The 24,130-nt window shown below is 32.5% G+C and overlaps 1 protein-coding gene across 4 annotated transcripts in view; it reads right to left on the bottom strand.

Annotated features, from left to right (window-relative positions):
- Nucleotides 1-24,130, bottom strand: part of LOC134708037 (steroidogenic acute regulatory protein-like) — a 116,392-nt gene that overhangs the window by 55,413 nt on the left and 36,849 nt on the right. For 3 of the 4 annotated variants that reach the window (XM_063568286.1, XM_063568287.1, XM_063568288.1), the window contains exon 9: nucleotides 17,467-17,558. In XM_063568286.1, the coding sequence (XP_063424356.1) occupies nucleotides 17,467-17,558 (92 nt within the window). The remainder of the gene's footprint in view (nucleotides 1-17,466; nucleotides 17,559-24,130) is intronic. The other variant, XM_063568289.1, reaches the window with a different exon arrangement.

The following is a 24,130-nucleotide window of genomic DNA, read 5'->3' on the forward strand; positions in this document are numbered from 1 at the left end:
CAATACGGAGGGATCATAACAACAGCAGTATGACCACATGAATAAAAGGTTTATATATACGCTAGATTCATAAATTTTTTGTTGTAAGCCTACTAAGCCATTCGTTTGATATATTATGGTAATCATTGCCTTTGTGTTTGGATGACAAAGCAATTGAATTTCTATTTAAATAGGGCAAGCTATGCACATGATTGTCTGTAATCTATATAAATTTTTGAGGTGAAATGCAGCCATTTAAGCCAAAGGGTACACATCATCATAATTTCAAGAACGTTAATCATTTCTACAGCACTTGTCTTCATACCCTGAGCTATGTTATTCAAGAAGTAGATGCTGACCTGGTTGCTTTTAATATGGATGCAATATGATACGAATTTGCGATAATACACCAGAGGCAGAGGTGGTATGATGTAAATTATTGGAAGAAGACTGAAGAAGAATTGACGTTGGTCAATGTTTTTCTGCTCTCAGTTTAATCCACTTGAGAATGCTGAACGAGTGAAGGCCCTTATATCCACATTGGAATGTATTGAAAAAAGTTTTAGAAGATTTTTGGCATCAAAACCTTTGAAGTTTCGATCGATGTTTAGACAAAAACAATGCATTTTAAAATTATTCTTTTTTATGAAAGCCGGTACCGTATTTACCTGTACTCGTCCACTACTGAGACATTAGACATACAACAAATTATCGAGTATTTTATATTCTATCCCCTGTGTTTTGTTATAAAAACCATTATCACTTGTCAATTATCCGACGGCTTGAACCTCATTCCCGATTTTTTCGATACTCTCGGGCTTTTACCACGTTTACGTACGTACATAGTAAACAGGGAAAAGTAGAGCCGAAAATGTTCATTCATGAAATTTTCATGAATGAAACTGACGCAATCTGGCGTAGATTTCTTGTGATTTTCTCTTCAGCGTATGGCAGATCCGCGAAGTAGTGTTTGAGATACTCATTTTCAAAATGAAGTTAAATTCATCTGAATCGTCGGTTCAATTCTTTTTTATTAATGCTGTAAAATTTTCAGTCAAATGAGAAGTTACTCAAAATTTTAAAAGAACCTTCCAAGAATCAGAATTCAAACACTATAGTACTTAATTATCTCGGATCAGAATTAATGGCGATAATCTGTCACCATAAGTTTGAGGCCGACGGCTATGGAAAGTAGCAATAGCAAGCTATAGCAAACTTTCCAAAAATGTATTTTAAAACTTCTCCCAGATTCTGTTGAGTTTAAAGATATCATACTTTGTCCTCTGAATTTTAATTCTTGACACACATTATGTATATGTTACATTTGTATGTAACATAGTATTCTTATGTAAATACATGGATTTTTAATTAAAATTGCATAAATTCTCAGTACTAACAAATACTAAACTGAAACTAGAGGCTCACAAGAGCCAGTGCCTCTCACCTAGGTCTATGTTTCTTATGTGGTATATAACCCCAAATTTCAGATCCATACAACAAGATTGGTCGGATTGTATGGTTATAAATGTGTAATAAAGTACTATAGGTTTTGGGCTTTCCACTCACTGCCCTTCCCTAGATCTTCCATCAATTTCTTCATTTTCCATCAACACTTGATGGATATTTGATGGTACCAAACCAAAATAAATCATGAAAGGATGATGGAAATTAGGAATATTGTTTCCATCATCCTTCTTTTGAAGGAAAATTTGATGGCATCTTTAACCCCTGATGGAAAATTGGATGGCGTTTTTACCATTTGATTGAAAATTTGATGGAATTTTTACCCCCTGATGGAAAATATGATGGCACTTATTCCATCTGATGGTAAATAGGATGGAAATGAAAAAAGTTTGATGGAAATTGGACTTAAAACATTTTCTTTGAAGGAAAGATGGATGGAATTTAGACTCTGTCATTTTTCTTGATGGAAAAAAACTTAGAAATTTTTCCATCACAGGTGTCAGGTGCCATAAATGAACACAGAGTTTGAGGCCCAATGAGGATAGCACATGTTTTTATGCATTCTTCTGCAATATCTCTAACTTATAACATAAAGATAAACTACAAACAATAAATAAATATTTTTTATATAATTTATAGCAATTATGCAAGATTTAGTTAATTAACAGTATTTATTTGGGGCACATTTCAAAGAAATCAAATTGTCACAAGACCCTACACAACCTCAACAAATCAACAAATTCAAATTTGAACTTTTATGAACATGCAGACAAGAAGCAAAGATGTTTTCTGTCATTAACAAATTATAAATTTTACAATGGATTTAGATCAAAATGTTCTTATTAGTTCTATTGACTGGGATTGAAAAGTGCAGATGTATTCTTCTGATGACATAATTGTCTCTTGGATTTAGGAAGATTTAGTGTGTACACATGTTCTGGATTTAATCTTTTGGTAAGTACAGTGTATTAGAATTTCCACCATTTTGAATATACATGTATATGCATGCTCTTTTAGTTCAAAGTTAAGTGACATTTAAATTGTTTTATTAGCTTTTCAGAGTCAAGAGAAAAATACTAGACCATAGATTTACAAAAATTATTAATCAAGAAGATGTGGTATACATGGTATAATTGCCAGTGAGACAACTATCAACAAGAGACCAAATGACACAAAAAATGTGCATATATATATCATAAAATTGTGTAAGACAGGAATCATATTTTGTATCATTTTAAAACAATATCTACAGGTTTTATAAAATTATTTAGTACTTAATTCCAATAAAATAATTTTGCTATAAAATTAGAGATCTGTGGTATGACTGACATTAATTATATACATTTAATATATCCACAAATGACAAGTAACTAATAACCTTACTTTATGTCTTTACAATGTTAACTTTTTCTAATTTATCATGTTTATAATATGCTAGATTCTTTTACTTTTATTTTGCAGAATTTGCCAATATCAACTAATTCAACTTTTAAGGGACAGAGATTCCAATGGGACACTGAACCAAAAGATACACACATGTAACTGGACTAACTATAAAGACGACAGAGAACAAATATTGTTTTATGACATCACAGATAATGCCATATATGGAAAGATTTTCAAATTCCATCTGATGGTCAATTCTCCATCAAGTTTCCATGCACTTTACATAAAATGGAAAATATTCCATCAATTATCCATCAGATGGAAATTATGCCATCAATTATCCATCAGATGGAAATTATGCCATCAATTATCCATCAGATGGAAATTATGCCATTAATTTTCCACCATCATGAACACAAATTCCATTAAAAAATTTCCATCAACCATTTTCCATCATTGATGGAAAGTTGATGGAAAGCTGTTCCAATACTCCATCAACTGATGGAATTTGATGGCATTTGTTCCATCACAAAATTCCATCATGTTTTGATGGAAAATCTAGGGAAGGGTGAAAAGGTCTTCCTTAATTTGAAATATGCTTTCATTCCTATGTGTCAGTTATCACTTTTATTGACAGTGCTCATATTTTCTTATATTAATTTAAGAGTTACTTAACCAATTCTCTGGGTTTTGTTTTTAATTTTCTGATTGATATATTTCATGTACACAAAATCTCTATGATAGAGGAAATAAAGTTAAATATAGTTTCTACCACTGCATGGAGTGTGATACGATATTTATCAACTTGAGACAGTTAAATTTTCAAATTCAAACACAAGGCTTGCCGAGCGTTTTAAATATTTAAAATTTAACTGTCGAGAGTGGATAAATATCGTATTACACGAGATTTGGTGGTGGAATCTGTTTCTCTAATGATTTTCAAACAATATAAGCAGGCAAACTTATTCCTTCTTTACGAATGATCTGCAAAAAGGTGTGTTTTTTCTATGTGAGGTCATCAGACATGGTCACCTTTTTTCATGCTGTCACAATAGGAAATTCAGAGGAAAGCAAGAAAATTTGACGTCATGAGATTTTAACCAATGATGAACTGGGATCAGACATACCTCACGTTGATTCAATTTTTTTATACAATGGGTGCAGTTTAGGGATAAATTCATGAAGAATTAGAGAAATATATATATCAACCTGTTCACAGACACACTACTGTAAATACAGAAATTATTGCCTGCATTTATTATTGCCATTTTGTCATTTTAGACTAAAATGTGATTTTATTTTTTTGTGATATTGAGAAAAATTTTGTTTAATTCATATAAAAAAAACCAATAACCCTGTATTTTACAGTATCTGTTATCTGTTTGCATTCACAAAAATTCTGGATAAAGTGTCAATGAATCCAGAGTCAAAACACTTGAGTTAAGGTAGTTTGCCATCCAAATTCAACTATTAAAATAATACATGTGATGGCACAAATGCATATTCTTATCTAAAGTAGCAGTGCATATAGTTTTTATTTACTATTCCTTGCACTAAATGACCACTATCATACATAAATATTATTTCACTCGTGAATGGGAATTTTTGCTTTTTTGATCTTAATTCAGGAAACAGCAGTAAGAGCTAGACATGTGACTTGAAAGCACAGTCATCATTACTTAGGGTATTGCGACCTCTAGCTGTTTCTGTTTTGTTTTGTTTATCAAGTCACTGAACTATTATAAACTTTGACAAATATCGAAGCTGTGAATTTTCTACCAAAAGACTAGATTACTAAACCTTGTACTTTATGTGGCCTTTTTAATCTTTTTTTTTTAGCATCACTGATGATTTTTTTTATACTATTATTTAACTTTAACTTTTGTTAAACATTTTATAGCTGGTATCTTTTTATATCTACATATCTTTTTATATAAATAGTGTTTTTTTTAAAGTGTTCAGATATTCATACAACTTCTGAAAATAAAATATTATTCAAAACCAAGTAGAATATTTGGATTGATTTAAGTAAAATAAAGAAATTCATAAAATTTGATAAGAGGTCCCAATGAAGCTGGTGTGTTACTGGCAGGAAAAATACCTAATATGAAAGTTGCATGACTCAGGGTTTGACTTCACATGGAAATTGGACTTTAAATTTATCTGTACCCCATCTACGGTCTACCATGAGTACAGACAGCTTTAATAACAAGTGGAAAACAATTGAATGCATCCAGGAAACAAAATATGAAGATATGATAGATAAAATAAAGGCATCCAGATATAAAGCAAACTGTGTGTTTAAATTTATATTGCTATAGGTTTGTGCAATTTGCATTAGACATCAACTTTGTCTACACTGGGATTTGCAAAAGGGTTATGAAAAAATAAGGGAATGTGTCCATGGGACACAGATGATGCCCCCACTTGCATACAACATTATAAAGGGACATAAATCAACTGTAAAAGTGACGTTACCCAAATTTGAACTTGATCTGAGTTTTGTGGTAATAAGCATTGTGTATACTTTTCATAACATTTGGTTGAGGCAAACTTAAGTTTGAGAATGGAAACAAAAATCAAGCAATTTTTCCATTTGTAAAAGGACATAACTTTAGAAAGGTAAAAGTGACGCCACCAAAATTCAAACTTGATCTCTGTTTTGTGGTAATAAGCATTTTGTATAAGTTTCATAACACCATGGTAGGGGCATAAAATGATATTCATACTCAAGTAATAAATAACCAGATGCTCCGCAGGGCGCAGATTCATACAACTGCAGAGGTTGAACCCTGAATGGTAGGGGCAAGTATGGACACAACATTTAAGCTGGATTCAGCTCTAAATTTGAATTTTGATTAAATAGTTGACACAGCATAGGTTTCTGACACAGAATGAATGTGGTCTAATGAACTTAATTTTTTTGTTTTGTATTTGAGCAATTCACTATGCTGTTGAATACTAATAAAAAAAAAATCACATCCCCCTTTCCCTTATTCCAAAACTGATCTCAATTCAAATTTCTAATGGCCCCTAACAATAACTACTCATTTAAATACATCAAAAAATATTAAAATGTAAAAAAGTGCTTGTTATCACTGAATGGTAAAGATAGTTTTAATTTATCAGTTGGTGGTAAAAGTGAATATACATTGTACATTGTATGAAACAATGATTTAATAATGACCATATTTTGACTATTTTATTAATTGTGACTGTTTATTTTACGCATCATGTAAATGTAGCAGAATTTTATGAGACTGTTATTAAAGTGAGAGGGTTAGCGCTATAGAACCAGGTTTAATCCACCATTTTCTACATTTGAAAATGCCTGTACCAAGTCAGGAATATGACAGTTCTTGTCCATTCGTTTTTTATGCGTTTTGATTTTGCCATGTGATTATGGACTTTCCAAATTGATTTTCCTCTGAGTTCAGTATTTTTGTGATTTTACTTTTTAAGTTGATTCAACTACTATTCAAGACAAAGAAAGATAAATCAAATTTTCAAAGAATATTGAAAATTTCTTGCTATTGCACAATATTGTGCAATTAGATATTTCTTGCCATTGCGCAATACTGTGCAATTGAAAATACTTGCCATTGCCCAATACTGTGCAATTGAAGATTTCTTGCTATTGCGCAATACTGTGCAATTGAAGATTTCTTGATATTGACCAATACTGTGCAATTGAAAATTTCTTGCTATTGCACAATGCTGTGCAATTGAAGAGTTCTTGCTATTGCTGAATACTACGCAATTGAAATTTCTTGCTATTGCACAATACTTAATATGATAATTTTTGGATCCTGATTTGGACCAACTTGAAAACTGGGCCCATAATAAAAAACTAAGTACATGTTTAGATTCAGCATCATGTGCATATCAAAGACCAAGAATTCAATTTTTGTTAAAATTAAACTTAATTTAATTTTGGATCCTTTGTACTTTTTAGATTCAGCATATCACAGAACCCCAAGGATTCAATTTTTGTTAAAATCAACCTAAGTTTAATTTTGGACCCTTTGGGCCCCTTATTCCTAAACTGTTTGGACCAAAACTCCCAAAATCAATCCCAACCTTCCTTTTATGGTCATACCCCTTGTGTTTAAATTTCATAGATTTCTATTAACTAATACTAAAGTTATGGTGAGAAAACCAAGAAAAATGCTTATTTGGGCCCTTTTTTGGCCCCCAATTCCTAAACTGTTTGGACCTCAACTCCCAAAATCAATCCCAACCTTTCTTTTGTGGTCATAAACCTTGTGTTGAAATTTAATTGATTTCTAATCACTTATTCTTAAGTTATTGTGCGAAAACCAAGAATGATGCTTATTTTGGCCCTTTTTTGGCCCCTAATTCCTAAACTGTTGGAACCAAAATTTCCAAAACCAATCCCAACCTTTCTTTTGTGGTTATAAACCTTATGTCAAAATTTCATAGATTTCTATTTACTTAAACTAAAGTTATAGTGCGAAATCAAAAAAATGCTTATTTGGGCCCTTTTTGGCCCCTCATTCCTAAAATATTGGGACCAAAACTCCCAAAACCAATCCTAACCTTCCTTGTGTGGTCATAAACCTTATGTCAAAATTTCATAGATTTCTATTTACTTAAACTAAAGTTATAGTGCGAAATCAAAAAAATGCTTATTTGGGCCCTTTTTGGCCCCTCATTCCTAAAATATTGGGACCAAAACTCCCAAAACCAATCCCAACCTTCCTTGTGTGGTCATAAACCTTGTGTTAAAATTTCATAGATTTCTATTCACTTTTACTAAAGTTATGGTGAGAAAACCAAGAAAAATGCTTATTTGGGCCCTTTTTTGGCCCCCAATTCCTAAACTGTTTGGACCTCAACTCCCAAAATCAATCCCAACCTTTCTTTTGTGGAGTTAGAGTGTGAAAACTAAAAGTATTCGGATGCCACAGACGAAGAGGCAAACGTGATACCAATATACGACTAACATTTTTTCAATTTTTGCGGTCGTATAAAAAATTGTTGAGGCATATAATGTACCAGTATATTCAAACTGTAGCTGTATATATATAAAATTAAGAATGGCAATGAGGAATGTGTTAAAGAGACAATAATCCAATCAAAGAGCAGATAACAGCCAAAGGCTTCCAATTGGGTATTCAATAAAGCAAGCTAAAGAAACTCAACCAGATGCTCTGCAGGGTGCAGCTTCATACAACTGCAGAGGTCAAACCCTGAACAGTTGGGGCAAGTATGGACCCAACATTCAAGCTTGATACAGCTCTGAATTTGGATTGTGATACCGCGTGGGTTTCTGATACAGAATGAATGTGGTTCAATTTTTTTTGGAATATTATCCCCTAAAAAAAATGTTTAAAGAAATGATCTTTTTGATTATTGAAATGTAAAATGACATACAGTCGTGGTTAAAATTAATATTAATTAATAGTAACTTCTTAAGATAGATTTACAGCTAATCATCTCAAGACAATTAAATAAAATAGTAAAATAAGTAAAAAGTTAACAGTTCCATTCTATTGATTTCATCTTTCCATTGGGACTCTTCAGGATATATATATAAGGCCACACCAATTTAATTTCTTGTTCGACGGAAATGTAATCATGTCCATTTCGCGTACCGTTTTTTTGTAAATATTATCAACATTTGTTTTCAAAATCACAGTCTAACCTTTATATACCCATTTTAAACCTATATTTAGCACCCCACCACACTGTAAATATCTGTGAGAATATATGCTTCAGCATGAAACCAATTCATCCCAAGTGGGAGTGCTCCGATAGAAATATATAACAGCAAAAATACCTGTACAGAACAAAACATTGGTTTCTTTCCCCCTGACTTATATTCCCCATCAAAATATGTTCATTGTTAAAATAAAGTATATAGAACTTCTGAATGATTTGCCTTCAACTGATATTATATTGTATGCTGATGGCCATACCCGCTGCAGGTTTGTGCAACTGTCCTGATTGATTCAGTAGTTATCGTTTGTTGGTGTGATTGATTCAGTAGTTATCGTTTGTTGGTGTGGTTCATTGGTATTTTCCCGTTTGGAAATATCAAATAGATCGTTTGTTTTCATGTTCAAAATTGTGTACACTAATAATTTTGGGGTCCCTTATACTGTAGCTTGTTGTTCGGTCTGGTTCAAAGCCCTGTGTGAAAGGCAATACTTTGACCTTTTTTGTTATTGTCATGTTGGGAACTACCCTCCCTCAGACAAGGGGTCATTTTACTGTTGTAGAATAGAAAATAGAAATACTAAGGATTTGTATAGCGCTACTATACAAAACCTTTGAAAACTTAAGAATTTTTTACTCAAAAAGAGGAGAAATACATTATAGTTTAAACAACTTTTCTAAAAGAGGGGTCCACTTATTTTGAATAATATTAAACTGTTAATTAAAGTAAATGTGTTAACATGGTTAAAGTCCAGGATTATTACAAAATTTTAGGATATGTTTTGACCATTTAATACCATATAGATATTACAGTTCTTTGGAAAAATATGAGCCCTTTTGTACTAACAAGTGTTTTTTCAAAGAAATATATTATAACTTATATTAATTCTCATAAAAGGGATATTTATAACATTAAGGGGTTGTTCTGAACCTGATTATGACTTGGATGAAGAATTATCGCATTGTCAGTCACACATACATAGACTAGATTTAATTATTCAATTATTTCTTGTTGAACAGGGAAATAATACTTCGTAAATAAAGGAAATTTCAAAGTACAAGTGATAAATCAAGTTTTAATATAGTCAAAACCTACTATTTTATGTTTACAAAAAAAAATTATAATTGCTCGCCTTTACTTTAAAAGCTTCACCTAAAAATTTTGCAATCGCTTGCTCGCCCCAATTTTTGGAGTCCTAAAAACCTCCAGAACAAGAATTTATATTGGTGTACGTGGCCTACAGTATTCTTTAAATGGAATTGTTATAGAATTACCTTCCTTACACTGCTTTTAACTGTCCCTTAACAAGATAAACTGTTATCACAGAGATATTTCTTGTCTTTTTGTAATTTTGATTAATGTGGATTCATTTTTTTCCCTGGATATCAATTTACATGGATTGCTGAAAACTTGCATATTCGTGGATATTTGATTTCGTGGTTTTATCTATCACTGTATACAAAGCCTATTCAAAATATGCTATTTGTTGGACATTTTGATTCGAGGTTCACCAGTACCAACGAATTCCACGAAAATTGGTACAGAACGAATATTAATGAATCCACAGTATGCGAATGTCGAAATCAAAATAGCAATATTTCAACATCTTACACAAGTTATGAAGATATTCAAAGTCAATGTACCATGACTGAGTTTCATGGCCAAGGCTTATACAGCTGCATACCAAATACCATCATGACCATTGACTTATTAAAAGTCATTCCCAAACATGCCAAATCAAAATATAAACATTAACTTGTAAACTTTAGAAAAGTTTCAAAGTAAATAAGAGGGGGTGGGGCTATATAATCTCCATAGAAACGATACTTGCAAATGCCAATAAATTTGCATTCCAAATATCATTGACTTTGATAGATTATTAGCAGTTTGTCTTAAACTGATCTAATTACAAACTAATAAATGTAAACTAAGATAAATTTTAAAATCATTAGACTGTGACTAAGGGGTGAGGCCAAATATTCTCCATGGAAATGAGATGTGCCAATGCTTATACAACTAAATACCAATTAACATTGGCCTACCACTAATGGTTCCCCTTGAATTGACCTAATCACAAACCAATACATGATAAGTCAGAAATTTTTCAAAGTTAATAGACCATGACTAAGGGGGCAGAGACAAATTATCTCCATAAAAATGAAATATGCCGATGCTTACACAACTACATACCAAATATCATTGACCTCCCAATAAACTGACCTAATCACAAACTAATACATGTAAAATAAGCAAAAGTTTCAAGGTCAATAGACCATGATTAGGGGGGGGGGCTAAATTATCTCCATGGAAATGAGATATGCCGATGCTTACACAACTGAATGCAAAATATCATTGACCTAACACTTGTGGTACCCACTAAATTGACCTAATCACAAACTAATACATGTAAATTAGCAAAAGTTTCGTAGTCAATAGACCATGACTGAAGGGGCAGGGCCAAATAATCTCCATTGAAATGAGATGTGCCAATGCTCATACAACATCATACCAAATATGATTGACCTAGCACTTGTGGTTCACCGTAAAATAGACCTAATCACAAACTAATACATTGTTAACGCCACTGTCGCCACCGCCAGAAATAGCATACCTATATGTCTTGCTTTTTGAGCCATAACACCCCCATAACCATTCTTTGGTAGTATGGAAACTTGTGGTATAATTTCAGAGAGATTTATACACTTAAACATAAGTAACTGACTGGAAACTACAAAAATGCTTATTTGGGCCCCTTTTTGGCCCCCAACTTATTGAGACCCACCTTGCAGCAAGAACCCCAAAACTCAATTCTAGCCATTCCTTTGTTGTAATAGTCCGGCGGCTACAAGCATATTTCAGACGAATTGTGCACATCCTGTTACAAGCATGAAATTTGGCATAGACCTTCCTCAACTATTACTCTTTTTTTTCAGATAGGGAGGCATTTGAAAAAAATGTCTCACTTCCGGTAAAATCCAAAATGGCGGACATCATACTTAAACCAGCCAAATATCGAAGGCTATCGTGTAAAAATGTGTTATTATCATGCTACTATCATAATATTTGGTACAGACCTTTGTTTTTTACTACTTTTGGATAAATTAAATAGATAAGATGTCTTCAGAAACCCCACTTCCGGTAAAAATCCAACATGGCGGACATTGTACTTAAATAAGCTTATTTTTTAGGGAGGGTAATTGAAATGTGTTTTAACGTATTGCTACTATCATTACATTGTGAAGGATTCTTTCTTTGGTGCTTCTGATGGATACAAGGTATAAGACATATGTCTTAAAAACCCTTACTTCTTTAAATATCCAAAATGGCGGACATAGAAATATATTTTTTTATTAAAATTTTCAACTTTTTTCAAAATGTAAAGAAAATGATGTTATTTTGTGCTGGTCATTAAACTTTTGGCTTAAAGTTATCCCCAAAACCACTTATTCTAGCATGTTGTAAATGTTTAGATATAAAGTTGACACTTCCGGTAAAAATATGACGTAAATTTCAAAGATGAGTCCTCAATCTATTTCTTCGATGAAGAGTTTTGGATAGATTAATTAAAACAAAATAAAATCACCATAATACTAAAAAATATTTAAAGTTACTACTATTTGGCCAAGAATACATTTTTATTCACAGTCACCATGACATACACACATCGCAGTGCACGGGATACCCGATTTTCAACATTAAAAATAACCGCGGTATCCTTTCTTACATCCACAATGTACAAGATTCTGACAAAATGATGAGGTCTCAAAAAGAGTTTTTAAAAAGCTATCCTCTTTGTCCTCGCCTTGAGTGGGTAGCATAAGAGCCAATCCCAAGCTCGTCTCCCTAAACACCTACCTAAGTATATTGCATGATTTACATGCTGGAAAAGACATGACCAAGTTGAGGGACAGCATCAAAAAGCCTTCCCTTTTGCGCAAATAGTTATTTTCTTGCTTCGTTTACAATTTTATACCCATCTGTTAAGTTTGTGCGATCTTACAGTTAAACCCCGGTGATTTAGTCTGATTAAATCACTCATTGCCTAGTGCATTTGAAAGGCCATTGATAGATATTCATCCAAAGTCTTTTGCCCTCCCCAAACACAATCCATAGTTCGTCTACTCCTATGTGACAGAATAGCGAAACAGTAGTGACAGCATCATCATTAACGACTGTTCGAATCATGACTCGTTTATGTTCGTGTTTGACTGCATCAGACACATGCACCATGATTTTAGTGTCTGCCTCTAAATGTGAACTTGGTGCTGAACTTGAAATACATCACGTGGTGGATAAGATAAAATATCCTGACCATTTGTTGCTATAACTACCATACGCATCCAAGACTTCATCCACTCGTATTTCAGTTTCAAGGTATTTTATTAAGGTAAGGACATAATACCCAATCAGCATACTCGTTAGGCCGCAATTCACAATCGGAGAGCTGATTTCCAACATTTACAAAGACTGTGGTATTGTTTCTCACATCGTTTAATTCCAAAAACACATATTTTCTTGCCTTGTTAACCAAATCTGTTTCTTTTTTTCGATCTTACAACAAAACCACGTATCGTTTTCAATGACATTAAACTTATCAAATCCATATTGTGATGTTGGCTGGTCAATCATCATTCTAAATGCTATAGTCACATATTCAAACTCCATTAATGACACCAACGCAGTTCCTTTTCCAGCAAACGTGTTATCTTTTAATTTCTAGTGCATTTGAAAGGTCGTCGATTGATATATATCTTATACCTTTTCCCTTCCAAATGCAAACCCAAGTTTGTCTGCCCCTATGTCACGGAATAGCGAAACAGCAATGACATCAGTATCTGTTTGAGTCATGACTCATTTAAGTCTGTGTTTCATCGCATCAGACACATCGATCTTGATTCTAGTGTCAGCCTCTTCGTGTAAACATGGTGCTAAACTTGAAACATCATCAAGTGTTGGATAACACTGAACATCCTGAGCATTTGTTGCTTCAACTACCCTGTACTCAAAATTGTATTGAGCAAGCTGCTGTGAATGAAAACTTAAAAGTTCTATCTCACTGTCGTCATCTCTCAGAAAACTTTGCCAATTTTGAGGATGTTTTTAATCCTGGATTCGTCTGTGTATTCCCTTTCCCCTAAATGTTGCTCTTGCTTCTTTTATCAGCTTTCAAAATACCAGTATTGCCTATGTTCACATCCGACACTACATCCACTGTTTTTATAGTTTCAAGGTGTTTCCTAACAAGTATGATGATTGGGTATTATGTCCTTACCATAATAAAATACCTTGAAACTGTAACAGGAGTGGATGAAGTCTTTGATGAGTATGGTAGTTGTAGCAACAAATGCTCAGGATATTCTATCTTATCCACCACGTGATGTATTTTAAGTGTAGCACCATGTTCACATAAAGAGACTGACACTTCAATCATGGTGCATGTGTCTGATGCAGTGAAACACGAACTTAAACGAGTCATGATTTACAGTCACTGATGATGCTGTCAATACTTTTTCGCTATTACGTGACATAGGGGCAGACAAACTATGGATTGTGTTTGGGGAGGCAAAAATCTTTGGATTAATATCTATCAATGGCCTTTCAAATGCACTAGGCAATGAGTGATCACACACACTTACTTCTGACCCATACCTTTACCTGTTGTGATACGGTTCTCACTTTGCTTTAAAAGGAAAAAAAGACTGTGAGGGAGACATTGATGGTATTTGAAGATGTGACTTTAACATAAAGAATGATGATTGATCAGCCTTAATCACCGGGGTTTTAATGTAAATCGCACAATTGTATCAAATGGAGCTAACATGATTAACAAAGCAAGAAAGTCAATTTTTGCACAAAAAAGAAAGCTCATTATAAGTGAGGCCATTCCCACGACTTGGCCTAGTCTTTTCAAGCATGTAAAACGTGCAATATACTTATGCAGGTGTTTAGAAAGACGAGCTTGGGATTGACTCTAATGCTACCTAGTCTAGTCATTAATGGATCGCGAAGGGACAAAGAGGGTCCCTTAAAAAAAAAACTCTTTCTGAGACCTCATAATTTTTTCAGAAGCTTGTACATTATGGATGTAAGAAAGGATACCGCAGTTATTTTTAATGTGGAAAACCGGGTATTCCGTGCATTGCGATGTGTGCATGTGGTGGTGACTGTGGATAAACATGTATTATTGGCCAAATAGTAGTAATTTTAAATATTTTTTAATACTATAGTGATTTTGTTTTGTTTTAATCAATCTATCCAAAACTCTTCATCGAAGAAATAGATTGAGGACTCATCTTTGAAATTTACGTCATATTTTTACCGGGAGTGTCAACTTTATATCTAAACATTTGCAACATGCTAGAATAAGTGGTTTTGGGGATAACTTAAAGCCAAAAGTTTAATGACCAACACAAAATAAAATCATTTTCTTTACATTTTGAAAAAAGTTGAAATTTGAATAAAAAAAGGATATTAATATGTCCCTCATTTTAGTTATTACCGGAAGTAAGGGTTTTTAAGACATATGTCTTATACATTCTAGCCATCAGAAGCACCAAAGAAAGGTTCCTATACAATGTAATGATAGTAGCAATACGTTAAAACACATTTCAATTACCCTCCCTAAAAAATAAGCTTATTTAAGTACAATGTCCGCCATGTTGGATTTTTACCGGAAGTGGGGTTTCTGAAGACACCTTATCTATTTAATTTATCCAAAAGTAGTAAAAAACAAAGGTTTGTACCAAATATCATGATAGTAGCATGATAATAACACATTTGTACACGCTAGCCTTCAATATCGGGCTGATTTAAGTATGACGTCCGCCATTTTGGATTTTACCGGAAGTGAGACATTTTTTTCAAATGCCTCCCTATCTGAAATAAAAGAGTAATAGTTGAGGAAGGTCTATGCCAAATTTCATGCTTGTAACAGGATGTGCACAATTTTTCACAAATCCGCCGGACTATAAGAAACCTTGTACATGTAGTATAATTTTTGGAGAGATATATACACTTAAACACAAGTTATTGTCTGTAAACTAGAAAAATGCTTCTTTTTGGACCTTTTTTGGCCCCTTATTCCTATATGTTCGGGAATTTAACCCCAAACTCAATCCCAGCCTTCCCTTTGTTATATGAAACCTTGTGGTACAATGTCAGAGAGATCCATACAGTTACACACAAGTCATTGTCCTGACACTAGAAAAATGTAGGTTTTTGGCCCTTTTTGGTCCTTAATTCCTAAACCTTTGGGACCATAACCCCTGAAATCATTCACAACCTTCCTAATGTGGTTATAAACATTGTCTTAAAATTTTATTGATTTCTTTTTACTAATACTTAAATTATTATCCGAAACCTATCTGTCTTCGGACGACGATTACGACAACGCTGACGACAACAATGACGTCATACCAATCTATGACCAAATTTTTTTTAATTTTTGCAGTCGTATAATAAAATGAAAATGATACAAAAATTATAAAAAGACTACTAGTAGTTACTGATATGCCAGCTAAAGACCTCAATTAAACTGATTTAAGGATTATGTCTTCATCATATGAATATCAAGCACAGTCCCACCCGTTGTGGGTTTAGTATTATACCATCACAAAATATATGAGAAGAACATAACCTGTATATTTACTTTTCTATTCACAACTATCCAAATTTGCTTTCAACTGACTTGTGCAAGAATCTACACACAATTACATATTTTAGATAAAGATGTTTTTAAATCATCATTGTCTTATTTTTTTACAGTCAATTATTTAAATTAAAATACAAACTAAAATTTAGGAACATTTTTTTTGGATTCAACCGCAATTTTTTGGTAACCAGTCAACTGTCTTGGATTCACATATTACTTTTATTTTTTAAAGAAAGTAACTTGTTTTGTCAATCAAAGTGCTTGCTTTTTTTACATCCTTTTTAGACCTTCCAAATGTTTATTATACATTCTTAGCTTTAAACTATTGGTCTTTGAGAGTTCCTGATGAAGGTTAATCCATACAATTTCTGAAGCATGAAATTTATAACATGTTGTTTCCATTTTTTTTTGTAGTTTATTCAACTGCAATTCTGGACAAAGGATGATAACTCTAATTTTGAAAGATGTCTTTAACAATGACATCATTGAATTGGTTTTCAGAACAGATATTAGATTCCTGCACCTTGCAAAAGTTGTGTTATTTTCTTGACAAGTATAACATCATTTCTTTAGTTTCATTGACAATGGTACAAGCACCTTTGGTTTCCAGTGGTAATTTTTTCATATCACTCTACTATGCTGAATACGGAAATTTAGTCAGTTAGATCAAAGATTTTTTTTTTAAATAGTGATAGAATGTTATGATCTATGCACTATATTTGAAGATTTATTTATCAAGACATCAGTACCATAGGGTTTTGATTGCCTTTCATGCAATCTTCACCCCAAAACTCACTGAGCTAGCCGCATTTACCTGTGGGTAGAAAAAGTGAATATTGTCATTTTAAATCATATTGGTCTGAGTAATAAATGAGAAAAGTATCATTTACTGTTATCCATGGCATGACATTTTCCTATCTAAAAAAAAATCTCAGATTGACAAAATATTGATTAAAAGTTGACCTACCCTATCTATATTTCTTTAAAACCAGGATTAATCCCCCATTTTCTACATAAGAAAATGCCTATACCAAGTCAGGAATATGACAGTTGAAATCCATTCGTTCAATGTGTTTGAGCTTTTGATTTTGAATGCGTTGCTTTACCTTAATGTAATTTGGAGAAATATCTAAACCATTTAAGCTGTCATTTTAATTTTAAAATAAAAATTAAATTTCATTGTCATTAACAGGATAAAGTTTGGCTTCTTTGAAACCTTCAGTCCCCTAAAAAAGTGTTAATAAAAAGTTAGTTTATTTCACATCAATTGTTGATCTTAACTCTCAAAAGAAGCCAAACCTACCCTAAAACTGATAAAACTGTTAACAGAGGAGTGACTTGCCTGTCTACTGTGACCTCTCGTCCCTTCACTTCTCTCCAGATCTGTATCAGATTCTGTAACAGAAAAAAGGATGACATTAAAATGATGCTACTTAGAATTGTGAGGCACCTCTTCTCTTTATTTTTATGGCCCATGATCAATTTGTCATGTATTTTTATTATTGAGGTACAATGTGCAGATTTTGTCAAATACATTGATGGCTATAAACTAAGTCTTCTGTCAAATTAGGTCAAATACTGCAAATTATGTCTATTAATTGCTGATGTAACCTTGACCTTTGACCTAGTGACATAAAACACCAAAATAGATCTTTTTCACTATTCACCAAAAAAGGTAAGGCAATCCAAGTTTGTAAGAAATTTCAATTGGTCAACAGATTTTGTTCAGAAATCCCAAACTGTCGTCTGGACATATATAATATGTTGTCTGTTTATTTGTAGTCTTGAAACATTGTCTAGATAAATCTGCAGAAATGAATATTGTCCTTCACATTAAAAACTTGTTTTTTAATAAAGATTTTCAGTATTTAATTATCCAAAAAATCCTCAAAACTTTTTCATTAAGTGGTACTTCATTTATTTGTCATTTCTAACATATGAATAAGCCAGTGAAAATAGAGAGAATCAGCTTTTTTTTTAATGTTATGTAAACTGAATGGCTGTAATTGGATTGAAAATACAATTAAATGTTATGGTTTTAAAAGAAAATTATAAAACTAAAAATAAGAAAATATAGTTTATTTATAATTTTTACAAATAGTTAAAACTAAAAGTATACCTGGGTTTATTAAGTGGTACAGGTAAAGGTGAACAATCTGTAGAATATCCCTGTTAACACAATGGACACTCAAATAAAACTTAAGGTAGACTTAAGAAATTTCTATTTGACAGATTAAAAGTAATTTTAGAAAATATGCAAGTTGTAGTCAAACAAATGAGATGTATGCACTCTGCATTAATACATGTTTATTTTATTTCATGCTTGCTTGCTTAGTCTACACCAAACTGTATAATGATAAATGATAATGTAATTTATAAGAAATAGTTAATAAATACAATGAAGTTAAAATGATAACATTAATAAACATTCTAAATAATATACAGAAACAAACAGCACAATTGTGAATATTTGTAAGACAAGAATGCACAAGCTAAAATGTCTCGCCTTCTTTAATAATCATTGAAATTAAGTTGAAAGTTCTAAATAAAGCTTTATTACAACTGTCACATAAACTTAACCAAGAAAACTAAACATTGACAAATAAACCATGAAATGAGGTCAATGTCAGATGAACCATGCAAGGCAGGCATGTACAGCTAATTGTACAGACCTATTACTTATAGTTTAAGAAAAACAGACCAAAACACAAAAACTTAACACTGAGCAATGAACTGTGAAAATGAGGTCAAGGACAAATAAAACCTGCTTGACTGATAGATCATAAAATATTTCCATTCACTAGATATAGTTGACCTATTGCAAAGAGTATTAGAAACTAGAGGCTCCAAAGAGCCTGTGTCGCTCACCTTGGTCTATGTGAATATTAAACAAAGGACGCATTTGAATTCATGACAAAATTGTGTTTTGGTGATGGTGATGTGTTTGTATATCTTACTTTACTGAACATTATTGCTGCTTACAATCATTCTATCTATATTGAACTTGGCCTAAGAGCTTCAGTGGAAAATGTTAGTTAAAATTTACAAATTTTATGAAAATTGTTAAAAATTGACTATAAAGGGCAATAACTCCTTATGGGGTCAATTGACCATTTAGGTCATGTTGACTTATTTTTAGGTGTTACTTTGTTGTACATTGTTTCCCTTTACAGTTTATCTCTATCTATAATAATATTCAAGATAATAACAAAAAACGGCAAAATTTCCTTAAAATGACTAATTCAGGGGCAGCAACCTAACAGCAGTTTGTCCAATCCATCTGAAAATTTCATGGCAAATAGATCTTGACCTGATTAACAATATTACTCCCTGTTAGATTTGCTCTAAATGCTTTGGTTTTTGAGTTATAAGCAAAAAACTGCATTTTACCCCTATGTTCTATTTTTAGCTATGGCGGCCATCTTTGTTGGTTGGCCGGGTCACGCCACACAATTTTTAAACTAGATACCCCAATGATGATTGCGGCCAAGTTTGTTTAAATTTGGCTTGGTAGTTTCAGAGGAGAAGATTTTTGTAAAAGATTACCAAGATTTACGAAAAATGGTTAAAAATTGACTATAAAGGACAATAACTCCTAAAGTGGTCAACTGACCATTTTGGTTATGTTGACTTATTTGTAGATTTTACTTTGCTGAACATTATTGCTGATTACAGTTTATCTCTATCTATAATAATATTCAAGATAATAAGAAAAAACAGCAAAATTTCCCTAAAATTACCAATTCAGGGGCAGCAACCCAACAACAGGTTGTCCGATTCATCTGAAAATTTCAGGGCAGTTAGATCTTGACCTGATGAACATTTTTACCCCACGTCAGATTTGCTCTAAATGCTTTGTTTTTTTAGTTATAAGCCAAAAACTGCATTTTACCCCTATGTTCTATTTTTAGCCGTGGCGGCCATCTTGGTTGGTTGGTGGGGTCACCGGACACAATTTTTAAACTAGATACCCCAATGATGATTATGGCCAAGTTTGGATTAATTTGGCCCAGCAGTTTCAGAGGAAAAGATTTTTGTAAAAGTTAACGACGACGGACGCAGGACGACGGACGACGACGGACGCCGGACGCCAAGTGATGAGAAAAGCTCACTTGGCCCTTCGGGCCAGGTGAGCTTAAAAAGACCAAAACTCAAAAACTTAACTTTGACCACTAAATTAGGAAAATGAGGTCAAGGTCAGATGACACCTGCCAGCTAGACATGTTCACCTTTCAATCATTCCATACACCAAATATAGTAGACCTATTACATATAGTATAAGAAAAACAGACCAAAACACAAAAACGTAACTGTAACCACTGAACCATGAAAATGAGGTCAAGGTCAGATGACACCTGCCAGTGGGCATGTACACCTTACAGTCCTTCCATACATCAAATATACTAGACCTATTGCTTATAGTATCTGAGATATGGACTTGACCACCAAAACTTAACCTTGGTCACTGATCCATGAAATGAGGTCGAGGTCAAGTGAAAACTGTCTGACAGGCATGAGGATCTTGCAAAGGTATGCACATACCAAATATAGTTATCCTATTACTTATAATAAGAGAGAATTTAACATTACAAAAGATCTTAACTATTTTTTCAAGTAGTCACTGAACCATGAAAATGAGGTCAAGGACATTGGACATAGGACTGACAGAAACTTTGTAACATGATTGATTGATTGTTGGTTGCTTTACGCCTCATTAGCACAAATAGGCTATATCGCAGTGTAACACAAGGCATCCATATACAAAGTATGAAGCATCCAGGTCTTCCACCTTCTTAAATATATTTAGCTTTTAAGAAGTTAGCTATCTCCACCGCCTGATCACTATCGCTATGTCGAGCTTTCTGCAACTAAAGTTGCAGGCTCGACAAAAACTGGTACATGTATATGTTCTATATGAAAAAATCCCCTGAATACTAATATTGAACAGAACACATTTTATAAACATTTATGAGCTTATTTTTCTTAAGTGCATTTTCATTTTCAGAGGTGGACAGGTATGCACACTATTTAAACTTTTTTTTGTAACAAGCAACATCTTTAATGGTGGTATAATGGCAAATCTTGTCTTCCAAAAAAGAGGGTTATTATTATAGTACATGTATTCATTGGTCATGCTAAACTTAAAAAAATAAGAAAATATGGTGATTGCAAATCAGATAACTATCCATCAGAGACCAACTGATATAATAGTAAGGAACTATATCACCATATGGCATTAAACAATGAGCATATCCCACACCATATAGTAAGCAATAAAAGGCCCAACAAGACAAAGTATAAAACACCTTATTATTCAAACAAGAATAACAACAACCTGATCTATGTACTACACAATCAATGAATAACAATATAGGACAGGCAAAAATATGTAAAACAAATATTTCCTTATTCCATGCAACATCAAACATGTCAAATAGAAATCTTTCTTTCACTCTATGGGAAAAACTCTATTGTTCACAAATTTTACTTGTTTGGGAACAGAATTATAATGTACATGTTCCAGACCATATGAGTATTTGGACCGTACACGCACAGTACGGACCCTATACGGATACTCATACGGTCCGACCACACGTGTACGGTCGACTGTACGAGTATACGCGTACGGTCCAGTACAAGCTGACCATACATGTTATTTGATCATATGGGTTAAATTGAAACAATCTTTATTTTTAGTTTTACAAATTGTTATTGATAATTTATTACAATTAGATAGATAAAATGAACAAACAAACAATTGAAATTAGATATTTGTTTAATTGTATATCAGAATCCTATTTTGGTATTCTCGCCAAAGGTGACACAATTCAAATAACGTAATATTTTTAGCATTTTCGTGTACTTAATGCAGTTCATGCATGTTCTTTTGCATTTGCATTTTTTTTGTTGGTAAAGTTGCTAAATATTCTAAAACAATTGAACTCCCACATTATGTTTACTTCCGATATCTTCAATTTCAGTGTTCATAATACAATTAATGTATTACTGATCGACATGCGTAATACAAGAGATTAACATATTTAATTTAGCGTGAATTAAAAAAAAGTTAAAATATAAAGTTTTTGTTTCAATTACAATTGAACTTTTTTATATCAATTTGATAGTTAAGTTATGTTGATCTGCTATATGCATTTGTATCTAATAAACTTGACCAACTTTTTGATATTAGTCAGACCGTATGAGTACGGTCCAAATACTCATACGGTCTGGAACATACACACAAGTAAATTCTTTCATCTATCAGAAAATTATCCCTTAAATGAGATACATAAGCATAGATTTAATGGAATAACTGAAAGTTCCAAGGTAATAAGACTTCTATCACAGTATCTTTTTTCTGATGAAATGCAGTATGCAATTCAATGCATTAGATCAGTTTATGGAATCCAAGATTCTTATTAATAATTTCAATGCAAACATTTTCCCTAAAAAATTGTCTTAAAGTCTAATAATTCAGCTATATTTACCTTCCTCTCTTTTTAATTTACTGACTAAATATCCTAAAATTCCATGATGTTTGTGATGGTGATTAGGATGTTTTTTCTCCACAACTTTTTCCATATCAATTTTTCAATAACAAGATTTCATTTTCTTCTTCTCAAAATCATAAATCAAAGAAACTTTTAAGCACTGATTTTTGTATCATTTAAAAAAATATGTCAGCACATCATTGTCATGAAAATGTGTGTAAACTAAAAATTGATGGTCATGCAATGTTGTCAAATATAGAATTCTATGTGCAATTCACTATTCAATTTAAAAATACTCAATACTATGTTACACAGCAAATTTCCCCAAATCAAAAAAAGGAACCAACGTTTTGGTATTTTTAAACAAATTAAATCCTAAGCCTTTAATATCAAAGTAATTGAAATGTAATAAAGTATGTATTGTGAAAATATAGTGAAAACCAAAATACATTCATTATTTTGATCGTATGATCTATCACCACATGTGTGTCATAAAGAAATCCAGGTAAATCACGAATCATTCTATACAGTTACACAAATGAATAATTTATATTTCGGAAGTGCAAATTTAATTCAATTTTAAATCTGCTCAAACAATCCAACTTTATAATTATATGTGGTGAAAAAATTAGACATTTAAATAACAAAATTTCTGTGCATGTACTAAAATGAGATATATTGATTACATGAACAAAATCAGTCAATGATATTTAAAAAAAAAAGATGAATGGTGAGCATTAATAATACACAGGGATATTGGATATGAAAATTCATCAAGCTTGAAACCAAAGTTTTGTCTGATTTTTAGGTCTTAGGAAAAATAAAACCAACAAGAATGTGTCCCCAGTTCACAGATGCCCCACTCGCACTATCATTTTCTATGTTCAATGGACAGCGAAATTGTATTTAAACACTAATTTGGCATTAAAGTATAAAGATCATGTCATATCAAAATGTCATGCATGGTGATTCACAGTATGTAATAAATAAGCCTGCTAAACACTCAACAGATGTTGATGAGCAATGATTGTGAAAACACAGCACAGGATAGCATTCCAATTTGAAACTTCATACCAAATTACAAGAAACTCTGTGTACACAATAATACATTGCAATCAAATGGTGGCATAAAATATATTCACAAAAATCTGAGGAAAATTCAAAATGGAAAGTCCCTAATATAATGGCAAAATCAAAAGCTCAAACACATCAAACAAAAGGATACCCATTTTCAAACAAGCATGGTTTAGAAATATCCATGTCCACCGGCACTATATATCGAATTCATGGAAATTTGGAAACTTTGGTGAATAATTCTCCAGAAAATATGGGTTTCAAAAATTATGTTGTAAATATACACTCATTAAATCATTAACAATGATTAATAAATGAAGAATGTGGCCATGAAAAAACAGGTGTCCTCACTTGTGTATATATATATATTGCAACCTCTGAATTTTTTTTTAATCTAAAAAT

The sequence above is a fragment of the Mytilus trossulus genome, chromosome 2 (genome assembly GCF_036588685.1).
Source record: "Mytilus trossulus isolate FHL-02 chromosome 2, PNRI_Mtr1.1.1.hap1, whole genome shotgun sequence".
NCBI lineage: Eukaryota > Metazoa > Mollusca > Bivalvia > Mytilida > Mytilidae > Mytilus > Mytilus trossulus.